At 43.9% G+C, this 20,429-nt stretch overlaps 1 protein-coding gene across 1 annotated transcript; it reads left to right on the top strand.

Annotated features, from left to right (window-relative positions):
• Positions 1–4,154: 4,154 nt before the first annotated feature.
• Positions 4,155–20,429, top strand: GNPNAT1 (glucosamine-phosphate N-acetyltransferase 1). The gene is made up of 6 exons (XM_066607982.1): positions 4,155–4,253; positions 11,670–11,834; positions 14,007–14,069; positions 15,793–15,920; positions 16,010–16,071; positions 17,873–20,429. Exons 2-6 carry the CDS (start codon positions 11,681–11,683, stop codon positions 18,018–18,020), a joined length of 555 nt encoding a protein of 184 aa, XP_066464079.1. The 5' UTR covers positions 4,155–4,253; positions 11,670–11,680; the 3' UTR covers positions 18,021–20,429.

The raw sequence follows: 20,429 nt of genomic DNA, 5'->3' as shown, positions 1-20,429 counted from the left end.
ATAGGGGCAGAATTTTAGTAGCTATATTATTGTACATAGGAGCAGTATTATAGTAGTTATATTCTTGTACATAGGGGGCAGAATTATAGTAGTTATATTCTTGTACATAGGGGGCAGTATTATAGTAGTTATATTCTTGTACATAGGGGGCAGTATTATAGTAGTTATTTTCTTGTACATAGGGGGCAGTATTATAGTAGTTATATTCTTGTACATAGGGGGCAGTATTATAGTAGTTATTTTCTTGTACATAGGGGACAGTATTATAGTAGTTATATTCTTGTACATAGGGGGCAGTATTATAGTAGTTATATTCTTGTACATAGGGGGCAGTATTATAGTAGTTATATTCTTGTACATAGGGGGCAGTATTATAGTAGTTATATTCTTGTACATAGGGGGCAGTATTATAGTAGTTATATTCTTGTACATAGGGGGCAGTATTATCGTAGTTATATTCTTATTCATAGGAGGCAGTATTATTGTAGTTATATTCTTGTACATAGGGGGCAGTATTATAGTAGTTATATTCTTGTACATAGGGGGCAGTATTATCGTAGTTATATTCTTATTCATAGGAGGCAGTATTATAGTAGTTATATTCTTGTACATAGGGGGTAGTATTATAGTAGTTATATTCTTGCACATAGGGGGCAGTACTATAGTAGTTACATTCTTGTACATAGGGCACAGTATTATAGTAGTTATATTCTTGTACATAGGAAGCAGTATTATAGTAGTTATATTCTTGTACATACGGAACAGTATTATAGTAGTTATATTCTTGTACATAGGGGGCAGTATTATAGGCAGTATTATAGTAGTTATATTCTTGTACATAGGGACAGCATTTTAGTAGTTATATTCTTGTACATAGGGGCAGTATTATAGTAGTTATATTCTTTTACATAGGAGGGCAGTATTATAGTAGTCATATTCTTGTACATTGGGGACAATATTATAGCAGTTATGTTCTTGTACATAGGAGTTAGTATTATAGTAGGTATATTCTTGTACATAGGAGGCAGTATTATAGTAGTTTATTCTTGTGTATACGGGACACTATTATAGTAGTTATGGGCCTTGTGTGGCGCAGAGTTTTAAGCCAGCAGTATGCAGTCCTAAGCTCTTGGTCACAACCTGTAGTTTGCGGGTTCATGTAGCCGGCTCAAGGTTGACTCAGCCTTCCATCTTTCCAAGGTCAGTAAAATGAGTACCCAGCTGTCTGGTGGGTAACGATGACTGGGCAAGGCAATGGCAAACCACCCCACAAAAACAGTCTGCTAAGTAAATGTCACGACTTGGTGCTCGCACTATGGGACTTTACCTTTTACCTATTATAGTAGTTATATTGTTGTACATAGGAGGCAGTGGTATGACAGTTATATTCTAGTATATACTCCTGATGACACCAGAGTTCTGGTGAAACTAGTTAGGGGAGCTTGTCTTTTAGCACAGAGACTCAAGTAGTCTATCCTGCAAAAGCTCATCTCAGACTTAATTTATCTGGCAGCATTTATCACACATGGTGGCATTTCATGCAGGGATCCAATCAGTTGCCATATCTTTATGACATAGCAGTGTACTGCTGCATGATAGTGCGCACCATTTGCAGCAAGTGTTAAGGCCCATTTAGATGGGACAAATGTCGGGCAAACCATGCCCGACACTTGTCCTCGCATCCACTCGCTCTCGTGCTCCGGCAAGGGAGCTAGTAGTGCTGGCTCACTCACAGAGCGGGCAGCAGGGGGTAAGGTGGCTGCAGGAAATTTCACTCCTCGCACTCCCCCGCCCCTACCCATTTACTTGACACAGCGGCTGTTCAATACTGAACATAAACGATGGACGATGAGCTGAATGATGATCGTTCAGTGTAAATAGCAGCTATTCAGTACTAAACGGCCGCTATCTTAAGTCAATGGAGAGGGGTGGGGAGCGGGAGGAGAGAAATCTCCTCCAGCCGCCCCGCTGTGAGCCAGCGATACTAGCTCCCATGCAGCAGCACGAGAGTGAGTATGTGCGGGGACGAGTGTTGGGCATCGTTTGCCCGACAATCGTCCCGTGTAAATGAGCCTTTAGTCGTGATCCTGATATTTGTGCATAATCAGCAAGGCAGGATATTGTTTCTCTCAGAACGGTTTTGTCTATTGTATTACATTCACTCACACTACATTGAGACTCAGATCTTTTTAATTCATTCCTACCCTAATATATTTTATTACATGTCAATAAAAGTTACTTTTTAAGGGGACCCAACTGAGGGTTTCAATTTTTGGCAAAGGCTGTGCTGGGATTGGTTATGTTTAAAAATAGGCTGTCTTCATTAAAAGGAACATGTCATAAGGTTCAAGCTGTCCAAACCATAAAGATTCATTCCAAATGGTGCTGCACGCCACGGGGCGGCACCAGCCTTTCCTCGCTCACATCATCTAGAGTGACAGCTCTCTCCCTGTGTGTATAGAGGAAGAGAGCTGTCACTCTAGGCGATCCCAGTGGGGACTGGCTGACGTGGCCCACCCCTATGGCTCAGAGCTCTGTGTGGGATAAATATTCAAAGTATGTCTATTCTGAAATATCGCAGCATTTCAGAGTAAGACATACATGATCAGACTCAACATACCTTTTTCAGGTTCATGCTACCAGTCGTTCAGGCAGCATGAACCTGATAACAGTTTCCTTTTAATGGCTGGCCTCATGAAGACAACCTCTTTTTAATTAGAAGTTGGAACATACATGGGCGTGCGGTTTCAGGTTCATGCTGCCCGTGGCTCTGGCAGTATGAACCTGGGGATAATGAATATCCCCCGAAAAAAATCTGCTCAGCTGTTTATTTGGGTCTTTATCAGGGCTACCGCCAGCATCCGGCACATCTGGGCAAGTATCGGGGCCCACTGTGTTGGGGGTCTACAAAACAGAGGTGGACAGGGTCTAGTGAGACGGGTGGAACGATACAAGTGACGCAATGACATAATTGTGCCACCTGCGTCACATAGAAGGCACAGGTTGATGTTGTCAAATGACCAGCGTGCTTCCGTAAATGGTGCCAGCAGCGCTGAGCATGGTGATAGGAGCACACTTTCGCAGGAAGATGTAGGATGTGGCAAGAAGGAGTCGGCTGGGACGAGCAGGAGATTGGCAGTGGGAACCAGTTTTTCAGAAGTTGAAGTACCAACAGGAACTGCAGGCATCCCGCCAAAAGTGAAGGGAAAAATAAAAAAGTTATAAAGACTGTCAGAAAATGGTGGCAGAAAATATTTTAATTTTTTCCAAAGATATTTTTTTTTTTCAAAGTACTACAGCAAAAAAAAAATTATACATTTGGCATCGTAGTAGTTGTACTGACCCTTAAAATAAAGTTATGTCATTTTAGCTGCATTGTATACACTGTAGAATCAAGTCCACACACCTCCCCCCAACACAAAACCACAAAAAATGGCAGAACTTCGTTTGTTTCTATTTAACTCCACTTAGAATTTTTTAAAAACTTTTTCATTACATTATATGGTACATTACATAGTACCATTGAAGAAAACAACTCATCCCAAAAAAACAAGCCCTCATACAGCTACAGTGATGGACAAATAAGAGTTATAATTTTATAAAAGTGGGGAGAAAGAAATGAACATTAAAAAAAAAAAAAAAATCGCCACGACCTTAAGGGGTTAACGTTTTTCAGTACACTACATAGTACCACTGTCCCGCAAAAACCTAAAATGAAAACACACAAAAAAAAGCCGTGTTCTTAAAAGGTCGATACATTCCTTATTAGAATCACTGACGTTCCATATCTAACATATTGTCCAATTTTCCAGCCACATACATGTTTTAGTAAGCGGATTAGCACGGGTTAAACCGGTCGTTAATAATATTTATTATGCTGAGTTCATTTGCTACCTAATTGCCATAGATTGCTTCTGAATCCTCGCGCTGCTTCCAAAGTGCCACGTGTCTTAGTTGGTTCCTGTAACTGAACTCCCAAGAGATGTAAACTTAGTCCTGTCCGACTACCACATGGGGACAGTAACCATAGCAACGCACAGACGCCGCCTTCTCCTCCAACTACGACGGCGGCGCGTTTGATGACGTCAATGTAAGGGCAAGGCGAGGCCGAGACGGTGTCCTGCCCGCTGATTGGCTGATCTCTTGGGCTCGCCGGTCTGCTGGTGACGTCACGCCACGTCGGAGGTTCCCCAACAGCTCAGAGGTTCCGGGCCTGAGGAGGGAGCGAAGCAGACGCGAAGCAGCGAGAACCGGTAAGTGCGCCCTCAGCTCATGTTCTCACGGTGTGGGGCCCCGCTAGGCTGTGCGAGGTGTTACCCGAGCGTATCAATGTCGCACTGGAGGGAGAGAGTCCATTAATAGCTTATAATAGACACAATATACTATAGAGCAGGGCATGTCTGCTACCTGTGGCTTGTCTGCCGCTGTGGGACTACAAGTCTCAGCAGCTCCTAGAGTTCCCTGGTAGTCTAAGAGGAACTGGCTTGCTGTGAAGGAGCCATGTGCATAGTATAACACTGTGGTCAGTGGTGATTTAGCTGACAGATCAGGGGCTGCCAGGATTTTCTGGTAACGTTTATGTTTATTGGGGGCACAAAAAATCGTACTGAACAAAAAGCCGCCTGCCACTGCGTCCAGATGACGCCGCTGGTTGTTTTAGGCTGAACGCGCACGACCATTTAAAAACTTGCTGTCTTCCAGGTTTTTTGTATGTCATCCGATTTCATGTCCATTAAAAAAAAAATAAATATATATATATATATATATATATATATATATATATATATCAGTTTGCAATAGGTCCTTGAAATTCTTTTGCACCCCTGAACAAGCAAGGTTCAGCTGAGAACCGGACAAGAATAGCGCATGTGCCCCTTAGAAATCAATGGACTTTTAGCAGCGCCTATCATGTGCTTGAAAAACACGAGGCCCCCTGTAGGCCTTAGGGCCCACTCACATGGTATATGTAGGCTGCCTATTATGTGTATTTGCTGTGTGTGTTAAATCCCTATATTGGTGTGTGAGTGGCCCAATAGTAATCAATGGGCATTTAGTAGCCCATAATACGTGGGCGACATATGCCCATGTGAGCGAGCCCAAGGAGCTATAAGTTCCACCAATAAAGATGTCTTCCAGGGGGTCATCCTATTAAAGGGGTTGTACCACAAGTTATCCCCGATCCACAGGATAGGGAATGACTTGCTGATCGTTAGGGTCTCAGCACTGAGACCCCCACCATTCCTGAGAACCGGGGTCCTGTGTCCCCCTATGCCTGTCACTGCCAGGTTACTACTCTCCCTGCAGTCATGTCAGAATGAATGGAGTGCTGGCTGAACGTACACGGTTAACGCTCCATTCATTTCAATGGGGTGGATGTAAATACCTGAGCGCTTGCCACTTTGCTATCTCTGCAGTTCCATTGAAAGTGGATGGAGCGTCAGCACGCTTGTGCGACCAGCGCCGCCATTAGTCCCCTCACTACAGGAGGTGCAGATTTCGATTGTGGCGTTTTGCCGCAATTTTGCTTTCGTTTTTTGGGCGCAGGTTTTTGCGTCCAACAGCAGGTATTGGTGTATCCCATCATTGTAATGGGTGATGAGGTGCACAGCGCTCGAAAATTGCGCGCATGTCTGCGAGGCCCCATTGAAATTAATGGGAGCGTTATATTACAACTAGTCGCATTAAAAAGCGAATGTGTGAAAAGAGCCCTTAGGAAACATCATGAAGTCAGATGGTTTCCTCTTTCCTCATGCACTTTAATATTGACTTGTTAGATCCATCCATCGACGTCTTAATGGTATTTCCCATCATCCATAGACGCCCCCCCCCCCATTCCTACACTACAGACCACATGACTTGGGTATGGACAGAGGGGTCCCACAGGTATGTCACATGACCTGGAGCAAGGACTTCCATCAGTGAGATCTTACAATCCGGTGGTCTCCGCTGCATTGTGGTCTTGTACAGGCCCGAGACGGGGTCCACAAGCCTGGAATGCAAAGAACTATCAAAGGGAGAATGCTTGTATTCTGCCCATCAGGACTTGGGGTAGAGAACAGCTTCACCCACAATGTTCCTGAAGGGAGTCTTCCACAGAACATATCTGACCTGTCAGACAAGTTATGTAAGTGTGATCCGTAAGGGGTCAGCAGCGGGGACTCAGACGGGTCAGCTCCTCACTGGAAATAAGGGATAAGGAGCCCTCAGTGTTGAATTGGGAGCTGTCGCCTGTTCCGATCACAGCTTCTTGCCTGGTGCAGATGAGTGTTTGGAAGTTTCCATAACTCCCGTGACTACATGTTCTTCATTGAAAGTGAGGAGCTCTGTGTACTTGAGATCAGTGCTGATGGCAGGTGTCACCCCACCAATCACCCCGTATCTGTGTGATCAGACCCCTACGCAGATGACGCACTGACCCACTGATAACAAGGATTTGCATAAAATGTCTTCATTGTCACTGTAACTAAAGCAGATCCACTTCAATTACTTCAATTTGAAGAGGGAATTGCTCTTTTTTTTTTACCTTTCAAAACCAAAGTCCATCTCTTGGATGTGTAAAGCCCCCATTTACACACAACCATTATCGCTCAAAATGCGGTAAAATGATGACATATGAGCGATAATCGTTGCGTGTAAACGCTACCATCGTACACTTTCAGGTGAGCTTAAAATCCTTTGTTCAGGCTGCAGGCTGTTATCTCCACGGGAGCAGGAGATTACATTGTATTCTCTTAGTAGCCCCTGTCAGAACAATGGAGCTAATTGCAGAGCTCAGACCAGTTCTGCAAGCAGCTCTTGAGAGCTCATTTGCAGACAAATGAAGCTGATCAAATGCTAATGGGCAGTAGTGCCCATTAGTACTTTATGCAAATTGCTAAGGCCCAATGCCCATAGACGTATTTTCACAGAAGAATTCACGGCCAGACGCTTGCCACGAATTCTGCAGCAATGTCCGTCTGTAGACATGTTAGGTCCAAAGATTCTCCCCTGCCCACAAGCGGAAATCAACTGCGAATTTTCTGCTCATGGGGGAGAATTGCAGCTTGTTCTATTCTGTGCAGAAAATCGGACGGATGGCTTCCATTGCAGTCATGGACTGTGAAAGTATCACGGGAATCCGTGTCATGCGAGACACTCGCGGCGGATCCGGACAAGTGAGTATAGGGTCTCTGGGGGGCACCCGGTCTGATTCCACTGCGAGATTTTGCTGTCGGAATCCAACCTGGCCATGAGCATGAGCCCTAAAACTTTCAATCATTTGAAAGATTATCTTTGTGTGTAAATGGGCCTTAATTCAGGGAGAAACATTGGAACCAGCTTAGGCCTCATGCACACGGGCATGCACGGATCCCGCAGCGGAATCCACCCGTGTCCGCAGACATGGGCATATAAAAGACATTTTCTTACCTCTCCAGATCCATCGTGGGTCTCCTCCGTCCCAGCCGGATCTTCTTTCTTCAGCACGGCGGGCGCGCCCAGCACCTTTTTTTTTTTTTTAATCTCCTGCGGATCTGCGGCACATCCACAGTGGCAGCTGCGGACAGGATGACTTCCATTGACTGCAAGAGCCACAGAAAAATAGAGCATGCTGTGATTTCTTCCCACGCGTGCGATCCGCATGGCGAGAAAACATCACATCCGCATGCTTATAGCTGCTCTGCAGGCGCCCATGTCTCCCTATGGGCTGCTTGATTTGCGGATCTCCCACGTGGGTGCCGCAAATTAAATCCGCCTGTGTGCATGAGGCCTAAATTGGGTTGTCTCATGAAGAACCCAGTTGGTAAGGGTCCTTTTACTCAGAACCATAATCACTCTGGTGCTGTCACACAGGAACAAGGGTCACTCGGTGAACGGAAGAGTGGACCAGAGATCTCTTCCGCCCACCACTGGCCAATGATCGTGAACAAACATTTAACATTGATCATTGCTTCGTGACAACAGGGCAACAATCAGTCGATCAAATGCTCATTTGTCAACTGATCAGATCTTTTGTGCTTCCAGAGAAAACCTTGTCGTCAGCAGCACACCCCTCCATATGAATGGGGGATGTGCTGCCAGCAGCGATGAAAGTGTATTGGGGCGAACAGTCGTTTGTCCCTCCATGCAGTCTGAATCAGCCGATGTAAAGGCCATCTAAATTAGCTATGATTGGCACTTGTTGCTCTGCTTATATCGAGCTGTGTAAAACCAGAGTGTCCCCTGGTCTGGCAACTGGAGCTGTCCGTGTATTACATGGAAGGCCACTACATTCCTCCATTAAAGACCTCCTGCACATGGTGGAACCATAATGCAGCACCCAGAGGAGTTATTGGGGACTACAATACGGCACTTCTGTATGTCGTCAGTTTCATAGAGACATGCAGAGCTTCTATGCCTCCCTTATGTAACAGTTGGGCAAGGATAGGGTCATATGTGCAGCTGACATGGCCAATGTGAGATATCGGTATGGCATTACATCGCCAAATTTACCTGCAATGTAATAGTCTTCATTGTGGAAATTAAAGGTGAAATCCAGTAAAAGATTATCCTGGTAGATACAGGTGAGAATATGATGTGGGTGATACTGGGCTCTGTGGCGTCAACATATCCCTTTGGCACTGTGCAGAGATTCCTTTGACTGAAAGCGTGACACGGTCATCTAAGCAGAGGGTCAATATTTGGCTGATCTTTGCTTAGAATGTTGTCAAATTCCCAGAAAGGGCTGGCACACACTGGCATGGAGCGCGGGAGCCATTCTTGCCCCGGTGGATTCCATGTGTATGGCATTTCTTCTTGGGGCAATACCTCTGTATGGAACAGGCCACTTTGTTTTTGTTGAATTCGTATACTTGTGTACCTCTATGGGAGTCCTGTGACATTTCTGTACAATGCGGAACTAGAGATGGAATCTATGGGCATTGCTAAAGGAGTTTGACTCTAGAGAACCTTTTTATTCTGGAAATCAGTGGTGGTCCGAGATGAGGAGATCATTTTGACTTGATATGGTTTTCCCCATTACATCATACATAATCATGTACTAGCAGATCCCTATGGTATAAGCCTGAGCACCGTGGAGACTGAATGTCACAAAATCTAGGTTTAATCTTTGTTTTCACACTGTGATACAATTCTCTCCCCAGTACCGGATCTGGTACAGGTGGCAGTAGTGAGGTGGCGAGGGTGACAAGTCACCCTACCATCCTGTTTGTGACAAGGGTGTGGTATTGTTCATGTCTTAAAGAGACCGTAATGACATTCTTGTAATATCATAGATATTGTATCTCCGGGGCTGTAGGACAGAGCTGCCATGTCATATTATAATCACACATTACGCTTTTACCTAATGGAACGTTCTGCAGTTTCCTGATATACGTTGCTTTACAAGTTTGCCATCTGTGAATGGTAATTGTCATTGCTGCCCACACAGCTGCATGTAATGTGCTTTACTTGGGGTACTGCGCCATGTACCTGTGTGGGTTGGACATCAGACAGGTGGAAAGCATGTTGCCATACACTGACTGAAGCAGTGATGTTGAAAAATGGAATATTAAGCATAATGTTACATAGAATAGGAAAACCCTATGTAAACAAGGATTCTAGACTTCACTAACTCTTCTGATACAGATGCCTATATTGGTGGTGAGCTGTGAGCCGGGATCCCCAAATATTCCTAGAACGGAGGGGCTGCCAGCACTCCTCCAAGCTCCGCTCGTTAGCATTTTGCTCCAGATGCTCACAGAACCGTACAGCAATGCTCATCAGCCTCGCAGCTAAGAGTAATTAGGGTTGACACTAACCTATGCATTAAAGGGAAAGTACAGGTACCGATAAAGTCAGCAAGGCAGTGCGGCTACTGGCACCTGAGCGGGGTCTCACCTGCCCGCCGGTATGGTAGGAATGGACCCAGGTCTTTTTTTACTTGATTTACATTCCCCTTTGTTCATTCACTTTGCATTTTGTTAATTGACCCAAGTAAACTATTACTTCTGTTTTTTTGAAAGGATTGTTACTTTGAAGTATTTTTTTCCGCGGCTGCCTAAAACTTTTGCATAGCACCATATATGGCTACACCCATGTAAACTTTCTTTACTCTGGCAGTCGTCTTACATAGTTTCATCTTATCCGTTTAGAAGTTATAAAACACGTTCTTCACCAGAAATGACGCTGAACAGCCGTCTGGGACATTGGTCCCCCGTGGATTTACCAAGAACCACCCCATAGAACAGAGTGAATCACAGAAGTGATGCAGGCAATATTCTACCATGACTGTTTTCATTAATGAGTCTAATCCTTGTGAAACTGGGTGAAGTTTAATTGATGGGATGGGCTTATGATATACAGTGCCATTGCCATAAAATAACAGTGTGAATGTATCGAGGACACAAAAAAAAATGTGTTTTACAAATTTCTAATATACCTTTATTTTCAATTTTTACTTTTCAGTTCTGTGTTCATTTCAAAATCTGTCTGCTATAGGTAGATATAGTGTAATGTACATACAGAGGTTATAATTAGAGATGAGCGAGCGTACTCGGAATAGCACTACTCGCTCGAGTAATTTGCTTTATCCGAGTATCGCTGTGCTCGTCCCTGAAGATTCGGGTGCCGCTGCGGCTGACAGGTGAGTCGCAGCGGGGAGCAGGGGAGAGCGGGCGGGAGAGAAGGAGAGAAAGATCTTACCTCCGTTCCTCCCCGCTCTCCCCTGCAGCTCCCCGCTCCGTGCCGGCACCCGAATCTTCAGGGACGAGCACAGCGGTACTCGGATAAAGCCAATTACTCGAGCGAGTAGTGCTTATCCGAGTACGCTCGCTCATCTCTAGTTATAAACCTCCACTTCCTGATCGGGCTTTTATGGCCCCTATTATACCAAATGAGAACCTCACGATTCTCCTTTGCCCGAGCGGACGAGCCGGTGACATCATCGTTCGCACTCGTGCAGCCTGTTTACACAGGTGAATCATCATTGGGATTTGCGAACTTCTTGTTCACGTCTCGTCAATGTTGCACATTTGTATGTGAAGCTCTGAACGATCAGAGCTTAACCACAACGAGAAGTGAACGAGCCAACGCTGATTATTATGCTGGCTGAAACAGATTGATGAATGAGAAGCGCACGATTCTCATCCGTCATTCAGTCGTTGGCTCAAGTTTAACCCTTTCCAATCCACTGTCTGACGTCTTAAGACATTATGATTTAAGGCTGTACAGCTCCGATGTTGGAAGACATCCGTTGGGGTTCTCTTACTGTATATTACCAGCTTCTCTGCTGTCGGAGCCTATCCAACGTGTCACCTCATGCAGTACTGGCTTTAGCCAGCAGATAGCGCCGTTTTATAACCGCAGGAAAAAAAAGTAAGCCCCCTAGGAAAACCAGGATACAAATTGGATTGGAAAGGGTTAAACTGATTATGGATCGACCTCGTTGGTTTGAACAGTTTTTGAAGCGATAATCGTTCCGCCTAAACGCACCTTTAGTCATTTGGGTGTAAACAAAAATGTTCCTATTTACTGATGGCAAGCATAGATCTAGAGCAAAGGTACAAGTGAGATACATCACATTTAGCCAATTTATACAGTGAGCTCCCAAACAGGATTTACTGCCAAGAAAGCTAGAAGTCGTGTTTGAACAGCTTATCAGACAATAAACAGCATTTGTTACTGCTGTCTAATATTTTTTTTGTACTTTGCAGGAGCTCCAGCCATGACCCCAGATGAGACCCCCTTGTTTGACCCCCAATTACTGGAGGTGATCGACTGGAATCAGAATACTGTGTCATTCAGTCCGCCCATCTCTCCTGAACACCCTGGGGAAGGGCTTGTTCTCAGACCCCTGTGTACTGCAGACATAAACAGAGGTCAGTGCTACCGAATACCAGCTGAATGCTGCACTGAATGAGAGGCTTGGTTTAAAAGGACTGCTTAAAGGGTTTTCCCACTAAGGGCCCTTTTAAAAGAGCCGATAAATCGTTAATCTGACCGATTTATTGTTCATTGTAAAAGCATGCAGACACTGGAAGACGAACTATAATTCATTCATTCATCCTTCAGTTTATAGATGCCTAAAAATCAAATACCGTCTCGGTCCGTGTAAACAGTCATTCATCTATAAACAACTTACTGTGAATGGAGGCGGGTGGCCGGAATGATCTCCGACCCACTCCACCTCCATTCACCGACCAATGACCATCTGAACCCTACAGGTCATCCCGTGTAAAAGGACCCTAAAGAGATGTGTCCCTTATCCACAGGATAAGAGAGATAAACCTATGACCGATGTGATCGGCTATCTCCCTCCATCTCATAGAACTGAGTGGAGCGTTGGTTGTACATGTGCGCCGCTGCTCCATTCATAGAAGGGATTTTGGGTGTGCTGTTCTCAGAATCGTTAGAGGTCCGAGTGGTCGGCCCCACTGCAATTGGTTTTGTCTTCATGTTCCATTGCAAGTACAGAAAAAAGACCCCAGATCTGGTAAATTCCACATTGATTTCAATGGGACTTCTTTGTTTCCACTTGATCCATCCCCTTACATTCTATCTGGTCTCCGTTGTTTTTCCTTACATTGTACTCAGTAGACTTAAATGGAAACTATTGTGTTTGGGTCCTTTTAAGTCACACTGCGCACATGCAGTTGTAAAACTGATCTGTTAACTGGTGATAACCGGGTCCATCGGCAGCAGGTTATCAGTCTTTCTTCTTTTTAAATCTGTTTGGCATAAAACACTTTGTGAATGTGTCCTGATGCAATTTCCAGTGTAAGAAAGTAGCACATCTTTGCACAAGCAGGTTTTTGCACAAAAACTTGCAAGTTCTCCGTTTTTTTGCAAGGGCCCTGACACTTTTCTAAAAATGGGTAGCGTTTGTCGAGAAGGGGTGGGGCTGCCCCAGACCAACAGATTTACGTATAATTTATGACCCATCGGATCTGGTGTACATTTCGGAGAAGGTGCATGGAGCTGCTGGCATGCATTGAATTAACCCTTTCCAATCCACTGTCTAACCTGTGAAGACATTATGATTTAAGGCTGTACAGCTCTGATGTTGGAAGACATCTGTCGGGGTCCTCTTACTGTATATTGCCAGCCTCTCTGCTGTTGGAGCCTATCCAATGTGTCACCTCATGCAGTACTGGCTTTAGCCAGCATAAAGCGCCGTTGTATAACGGCAGAAAAAAAAAATAAGCCCCCTAGGAAAACCAGGATACAAATTGGATTGGAAATGGTTAATGAAGAGGCCTGTGTCTTTCCATATATTATAAGCGCACTGTGCACTGGGAAACATCATATTAAGCCTGGCGTCAGAAACGCTGGGCTCAGTACATTTTCTGCACAGTTTTTCAATTTTGAAAAGAGAAAACCAGATCTGAGAAGAGATTAAAAAAAAATTAATGCGAACATAGCCGAACACAAGATGGTTCAGGAAATACAACCACAGATTAGTCTTCCCCTTAAATCTCAATGTCCACAGGCGACTTTGATTTGCGGAGTCCACAGTTCAAGCCGCCCATATGGAAGCATGCGGATTTCTTTTCCAGATTCCGTATGCTTCATTTTTTTGCGTATTCCGTGGGGGGACAGCTTCCATTGAAGTCAATGGAAGCCATCCGAACCGTGGCCAATCCGCAATCCGCGGGAAAGCAGGAGTTTTAAAAAAAAATCTGTACTGCACATGTGCGCCGACCGTCACTTCCGCACACATCTGCAGTACAGAAAAAAAGACAGGCACAGATACACGCAGGGGCGGATTCTGCTGCGGGCTCTCGCATGTGGGCATGACACCCATGGATGTGCGCACAAGTTGCAAAAAATCTTCAGATTTGCTTGCTATGTCTGGATTTTGATGCAGCTTTCATATCCTTATTCGAATAGATGAAAATCCGCAGGATAAATTGATGTATTGTGGATTTGGAATCCGTACCACGTGAACAAGATTCCACAAAATCCCATCCACTTTGCTGCAAGTGTACCGCACCTCATCCGCTGACATGTGAAGACATCCTCAAGGCTTTACCCATTCTCTTTTATTTCAGGTTTTTATAAAGTACTTGGTCAACTAACAAAAGTCGGAAATGTGACTACAGAAGATTTCATCAGTGAGTAGGATTGTTTATCCCTTTCTCTGCTACCATTTACCAGGGGAGATCTAACCTACCGCTCGCTACACTTTCCAGAAGCAAATTTACCACATCTGATAATTCCGAAAGTTTGAAAATCCGACGTGCTTCCAGCACAAAACCGATAATTTGTAGGAGCTGAAGTCTGAGCGGCAGGAATCAGCTGGGATATTGCTCTGATGTTCATTATAGTAGCACATTGTGTTTGCATTTTATTTGTAGGCTCATAAAATAAGTTCATTTTCTATTACTATCCGCTTATCCAGAATAGTAGTAATGTGGCATTATATATCTGCTGTAGGCTTACATACATGCTGCTGTAAATAACCCCCTGCAGTGTCCAGCTAGCAGCCATGTATGGTCCCAATCCCTTCTTCTGTACATGTATCCTAAATAATAGGTCATTTTCTAATAACAAACTGTGTTTTAAAGTAAAAGCTATTTTACACGCAACAATTATCGCTAAAAATTTGTTCAAAAGGCGGGCAGTTGTGGTGTGATTAGTTGAACAGTCTTGACACCCTTGGCCTATAAAAAGGTGGGTGGGTGTAGTAACCTCTTCTGCTGCCTGCGTAGAGCTTGTTGACCATTAAACATACTTTTATGGTGCAATCTAAAAGATTTTGCCCAGTTAACAGTTTGAGAGGGGCGCATTATTGAAATGCGAGAAGCTGGATGGTCGTATCAATTAATTGCCCGCCACCTGAGCTGTTCTAACCAGACTGTTACCAGTGACTATGTGAGGGCAGGATACCATACGGGACCTGTATACCACCCTGCCTGCCCGTATCACATCTTGCATCCAAGCTATAGGCGGTACAACAGGGTACTAGAGCCTCCATGCCTGACCATATCACATCTTGTATCCAAGCTATAGGCGGTACAACAGGGTACTAGAGCCTCCATGCCCGACCGTATCACATCTTGTAGCCAAGCTAGAGGCTGCACAGCAAGGTACTAGAACCTCCATGTCCGCCTGTATCACATCTTGTATCCAAGCTAGAGGCTGTACAGCAAGGTACTAGAGCCTCCATAACCACCGGTATCACCTCTTGTAGCCAAGCTAGAGGCTGTACAGCAAGGTACTAGAGCCCCCATGCCCATCCGTATCACATCTTACATCCAAGCTAGAGGCGGTACTAGAGCCTCCATGCCTGCTAATGTCACATCTTGTATTCAAGCTAGAGGCGGTACAACAGGGTACTAGAGCCCCTCATGCCCACTTGTATCACATCTTGTATCCAAGCTAGAGGCGGTAAAACAAGGTACTAGAGCCCCTCATGCCCACTTGTATCACATCTTGTATCCAAGCTGGAGGCAGAACAACAGGGTACTAGAGCCCCCATGCCCACTTGTATCACATCTTGTAGCCAAGCTAGAGGCGGTATAGACTCTCTTCAGGTTGTCCGTTTTCTGCCATAAATTATCCTGTTGATCTGATATAAACGTTACACTCACACAAAGTTTCATTTGATCCCAACTCCTCCTTCTAGGCACTTGATTTTTTTTTCTATTGACAATAAGTGTATTTAGTAAACAAAGTGGAGTTATCTCATGGCTGAATGTTCCTTGGTTTGCAACATTGGCACAGTGGGGCTATAGGCATAGCAATCCTAGTTTATGAATGATCAGTTATGTTTTAGATAGAATATCATTAGTGGCCATTTAAATTCTGTCTGTAATAAAAGCTTTTCATTTTTAGAAAAATTTGAACACATGAAGAAAACGGAGAACTACTTTGTGATCGTGGTGGAAGATCTAAATCTTGGTCAGATTGTGGCCACAGCCACGCTAATTGTAGAACATAAATTCATACACGGCTGTACCAAGGTAAGTGGCACGTATTTATCAGAGCTTTACAAAGAAAAAAAAAAGGCTCGTTACCGGTGAGCTGTGTTAATCTGTATTTCTCATCACAGCGAGGTCGGATAGAAGAGGTTGTTGTCAGTGACGAGTGTCGGGGGAAACAGCTTGGAAAACTGTAAGTGATCAAGAGTACTTCATAATAATGTCTTTTTTCAGCCTATCACACTATATGTCCATCTAATTCAGTCTCTCATCGTGTGCCCCAAGACTACTTTTGATGCCCCCCATGATCCTATTTGCCTTGGCAGCAGCTGCCTGACGCTGGTTGCTCCAGTTAAGCTTACAGTTAACTAAAATTTCCAAGTCCTTTTCCATGTCTGTGTTTCCAATTTACAGTGTAATGATGATGTGTATTTCCTCTGCCCATGTGCAGAACCTTACATTTATCAGTGTTAAACCTCATTTGCCACTGTTGTGAGCCCAGCCTATCTCAGTGTACAGGCTATACTCGCAGGCAGCCAGTATACAATCATGGATGCCCACCACCATGTACTGTCTTGGTGTGTATGCATGCGTAATATGTGCAAAAATAGAATGCGCTGTGATTTTTCTAGCGCACATAATTTGTGTGAGCGGTAACATGGCCACCTGTGTGATATTGGTACAGCAGAATATGCAATTACCATACATGTGAGGGAGCCCTTAGCCAGATCTATCTGCAACTGCGTTCTGTCTTCATGTGTAAATATCTTTTATAGTTTTGTATCTCTAAATATTGATATTTTACTGTACACTCCTACTGAGTCATTAATAAATATATTAATAATGGGTCACAGTTACTTGTTGGGTACCACAGGGGGCAGTATTGGGCCCTAATCAGAGTCTGTACCATTTATAAAGCCCTCTGCTTTCTATCACTGACCAGTTACTTACCCCCTTACACACATTCTCCCCAGACCAAGCATTGTCACTTTATATACCAACCTTTATGCGGCCCAGTATCACACGCTTTGGAGAAGTCCAGATACACAAGATCCAGTGACTCTCCCCTGTCCAGTCTAGAACTTCTCCTACTTACTGGATGTCCCCGTTACACTGGAGTGTACTTTTTTTTTTTTTACACGGAACGATAATCGCTTAGATTCCTGCTGGATGTGGGAATCTGAACAATTTATCGTAAAAGGACCCTTAGACTAACTTCACATGGGCGATACCTAGCTCGCCACTATGCGATTCGTCTGTGGATGCGAGGCGTTTTTGTATCAAAACCACCTTGCATCACTTTGGGGAACTAGCAATCCTCCCATGTGGCAGATAAGCGTGTTTCCCATTGTTTTCACTTATTTATTTTTGACCCACTTCCCTGCACAATGGATGCTGTTCCATACTGTAAAGTCTGTCAAGTGTGAGGCCTTCACTACCCAGTATCAATAGCTCACATAAGCTTTGCTTGACCGTGGACTAGTTGGGCTCATATGTAAGGGCAGAAGTAAACCAGCAGCTATGGAGAGAGCAGGGTAATGGCTGTAAAGTACATTCTCTGTTAAAGGTTTGTCTTCATGGCTGTTTTTTTAATCCCATAGGAAACAGGCATTTTTTTTTCTCACAGCGATGCTGCGAGATAGAAAAATCGCCTAAGTAAATAGACCTATCATAAATAATGGCTTCTGTTTGTGCATATCATAAAGTAAATACAACCTAAATGCCAGCAGCGAATGAATGACTAAGGATAATTCATTCAGTTTCCGCTGGCATGACAATTGGCTGATGTAAGCAGCCAATTATTGTAAACAGGCAATTATTCATTAATGAAGAGCCCGTGTTGCTCCACCCGCATCCATTCATTGAATGATAATTGCTTGTGTGTGGCGCCCAACTGTCATCCCGTCTACAAGGCCCCTAACTTTGGATTGTAGACCTATTTACCTTAGCTACATGCAAGTTACAAATCCTTTCTATTTCCCTCTCTCCCCCAGGTTGTTGTCCGTGCTTACTCTGCTAAGTAAAAAGCTCGACTGTTACAAAGTTACACTAGAGTGCAAGCCCAAAAACGTTGCCTTTTATGAAAAGTTTGGTTACACGGCCTCAGATGAAACCTACATGCAGTGTCGATTCTTTGATTAACATGAACTGGAAAAATAAAAACTTGCCAAAGCGTCAGATGGAAGGAAAACTTTCAGGGAAAGCGGGTCCTATATGAAAATCTGTAAATATGATTACTTTTACAAATGACTGATGGTGGAATTTGTATTTTATTTAAAAAAATATCTATATATAAAATTCAGAATGAAGGTCGTCTGGACAGGTACTAAAACCTTTTTACAATTTAGGAAGCTCCACAAAGTTTAAAAAAACAAACAAATAGGGTTAAGTTTGGCTTTTATGACCGTGGTAGGCATTTTTGTTATATAAATATGGGGATTCTTTAATAGGTTAAAAGAACTGGGTGAATGTATTCTCTGTTGGAATTTGTACTAACTGTTATATGTATGTGAAATACAAAAAAAACCTTTATTTGGATTCTCTACAGTCTAGTGGTATACATCCTATAGTGCTAAGGGTACAGTCCTTGGCCAGGTGAGGCTGTGGTCTCAGGCCTTCTTGCAATGCACGTCCATGTGACTTGCTAATGAGCTAAAATGGGTATTCCTTCCTTGGCTTTTCATAGTCAAGATCGGAAACCACTGCAATAGGTACCGGCCACCCAGCCTATGCAACACACCCAAGCTCTTCAGTCCAGCGCGGTTTTTCGTAGCGCTCATTTAAGTGAGTGGAAGCTACAAAACCAGCGTAGCATGCCGTTTCCATAGTTCACAGTCACAATGGAAACACTGCAGACTGAAGAGCTCGGCTGTTTCTGACAGGTGGTTGGATACAGAGGGAGAGGTTTTCCCATCTCAGCCATGAAAAGCCAAGATGGGAATACCCCTTTAACAGTCCCATGGTTTTGGGCAAACCAAACGTCCAAGTGTTTCTGTCTGTAGGTTGTTAATTAGCAAGCTGCATGGACTTTCATCCGCATCAATATGGCAATGACTATGTGGGCCTGTACCCTCAGTTAGTGGGCCTGTACCCTCAGTCACTTTTGCTATACAGTGGTGTTCATTTTGCAAAAGACACTAAGAAACAATTATCAAACTTTACTAATGTGGACAATTTTACATTACGGGTGGAAATCTCCTTTGAAGGAAACCGGTCAGGGCCTTTTGTAACCCTAAGGGCTCATTCAGATGGGCATATTGTCACAGTGTATAACATGCATATATCCTGCAGGTAATATATGGTGAATGGAGTCAATGAAAGTCTATGGACATTGTGTATCGATATGCAAGAGAAATAAATCACAGAATACTCCATTTCTCTGCATATGTACGCAGTGTCAGCCCTATACCTAGTATGGGCAGTGTTTTCATATGCATCCTCGCTCTGAACTAAGAAAAAATAAAAGTAATCACACTGCACATCTCCGTGTGTGAGTGGTATGCTGGCTCTTGCCAGCAGAGCGTATGGAAAAAGTGTACAGCGTTGTATGCATGCGGCTGTGAATGAGCCACAAGTAGTGGTGGCCACTATGCTCATCTTCTCCAAATCTGCAGCCAAAGCATGTGCTCAAGTAGCCTTAGATAAGGCAGAAAGAACAAACTGACACTAGAGATGAGCGAGTATACTTGCTAAGGCACATTACTCGAGCGAGTAGTGCCTTAGCCAAGTATCTCCCCGCTCGTCTCTAAAGATTCGGGTGCCAGCGGGGAGGAATAGAGATCTCTCTCTCCCTCTCAACTCACCTGTCACCCGCGCCGGCCCCCGAATCTTTAGAGATGAGCGGGGAGATACTCGGCCAAGGCACTACTCGCTCGAGTAATGTGCCTTAGCGAGTATACTCGCTCATCTCTGACACATTTAGAAACATAATTCTCTGTAGTATAAATCCATTGTGGCCATTTAGGAGTGCAAAAGGTCCTGACATGTTCCCTTCAAGAATCTCTAGGTTGTGCATTTTCACTTCAGCCCTAGACTTGCTATAGTCAACCACCACTAGACTGGTACAACTTGTCAAAACATTTCTAGAACATATCTTGAGTTAATTCATAAAATTTAAGAATTTTATAACATTTAGGCCAGAATACCTCTTGTAATGTTAGAACTGTATTTTTTAAGTGGTTTCTAGACAGAGACCCAAGTCCAGTCTGGTATTTTTTTGTTTCTAACTAGTGGCCTTACAGCTGTTGCAGAACTAACTCCCAGCAGGCCCCGACAACTTAGGGCTGTAAAGACCTGCCGAGAGTTGTAGTTTTGCAGTAGCTATAGGGGCAGAGGGTGGAGATGACTGGTCTGCTAATCAATGTTTACACCAGGAATGTGGAATTTTAAGGCTAGTTGTACACCACATTCAGGCGACTGCTTCTACAATTAGAACTTTTTTTTTGCCGAGAAATGTAAAGATTTTTAGCCTGTTACTAAACATTTTTTTCTCTTTTGGTGGAATAATAATTTATTGAAGTGTATTTAAGACAGGTGATTTTTTTTTTTTTT

The sequence above is a fragment of the Eleutherodactylus coqui genome, chromosome 6 (assembly GCF_035609145.1).
Source record: "Eleutherodactylus coqui strain aEleCoq1 chromosome 6, aEleCoq1.hap1, whole genome shotgun sequence".
Lineage (NCBI taxonomy): Eukaryota > Metazoa > Chordata > Amphibia > Anura > Eleutherodactylidae > Eleutherodactylus > Eleutherodactylus coqui.
The sequence above is the reverse complement of the archived record's forward strand: the minus strand, read 5'-3'. Positions and strand labels throughout refer to the sequence as shown.

Coding starts and splice junctions, on each gene's coding strand:
- GNPNAT1 (XM_066607982.1), top strand. CDS start 11,681: ATGACCCCAGATGAGACCCCCTTGTTTGACCCCCAATTACTGGAGGTG. Junction 14,070..15,792: donor GACTACAGAAGATTTCATCA/GTGAGTAGGATT, acceptor TTTCATTTTTAG/AAAAATTTGAACACATGAAG. Junction 16,072..17,872: donor GGGAAACAGCTTGGAAAACT/GTAAGTGATCAA, acceptor TCTCTCCCCCAG/GTTGTTGTCCGTGCTTACTC.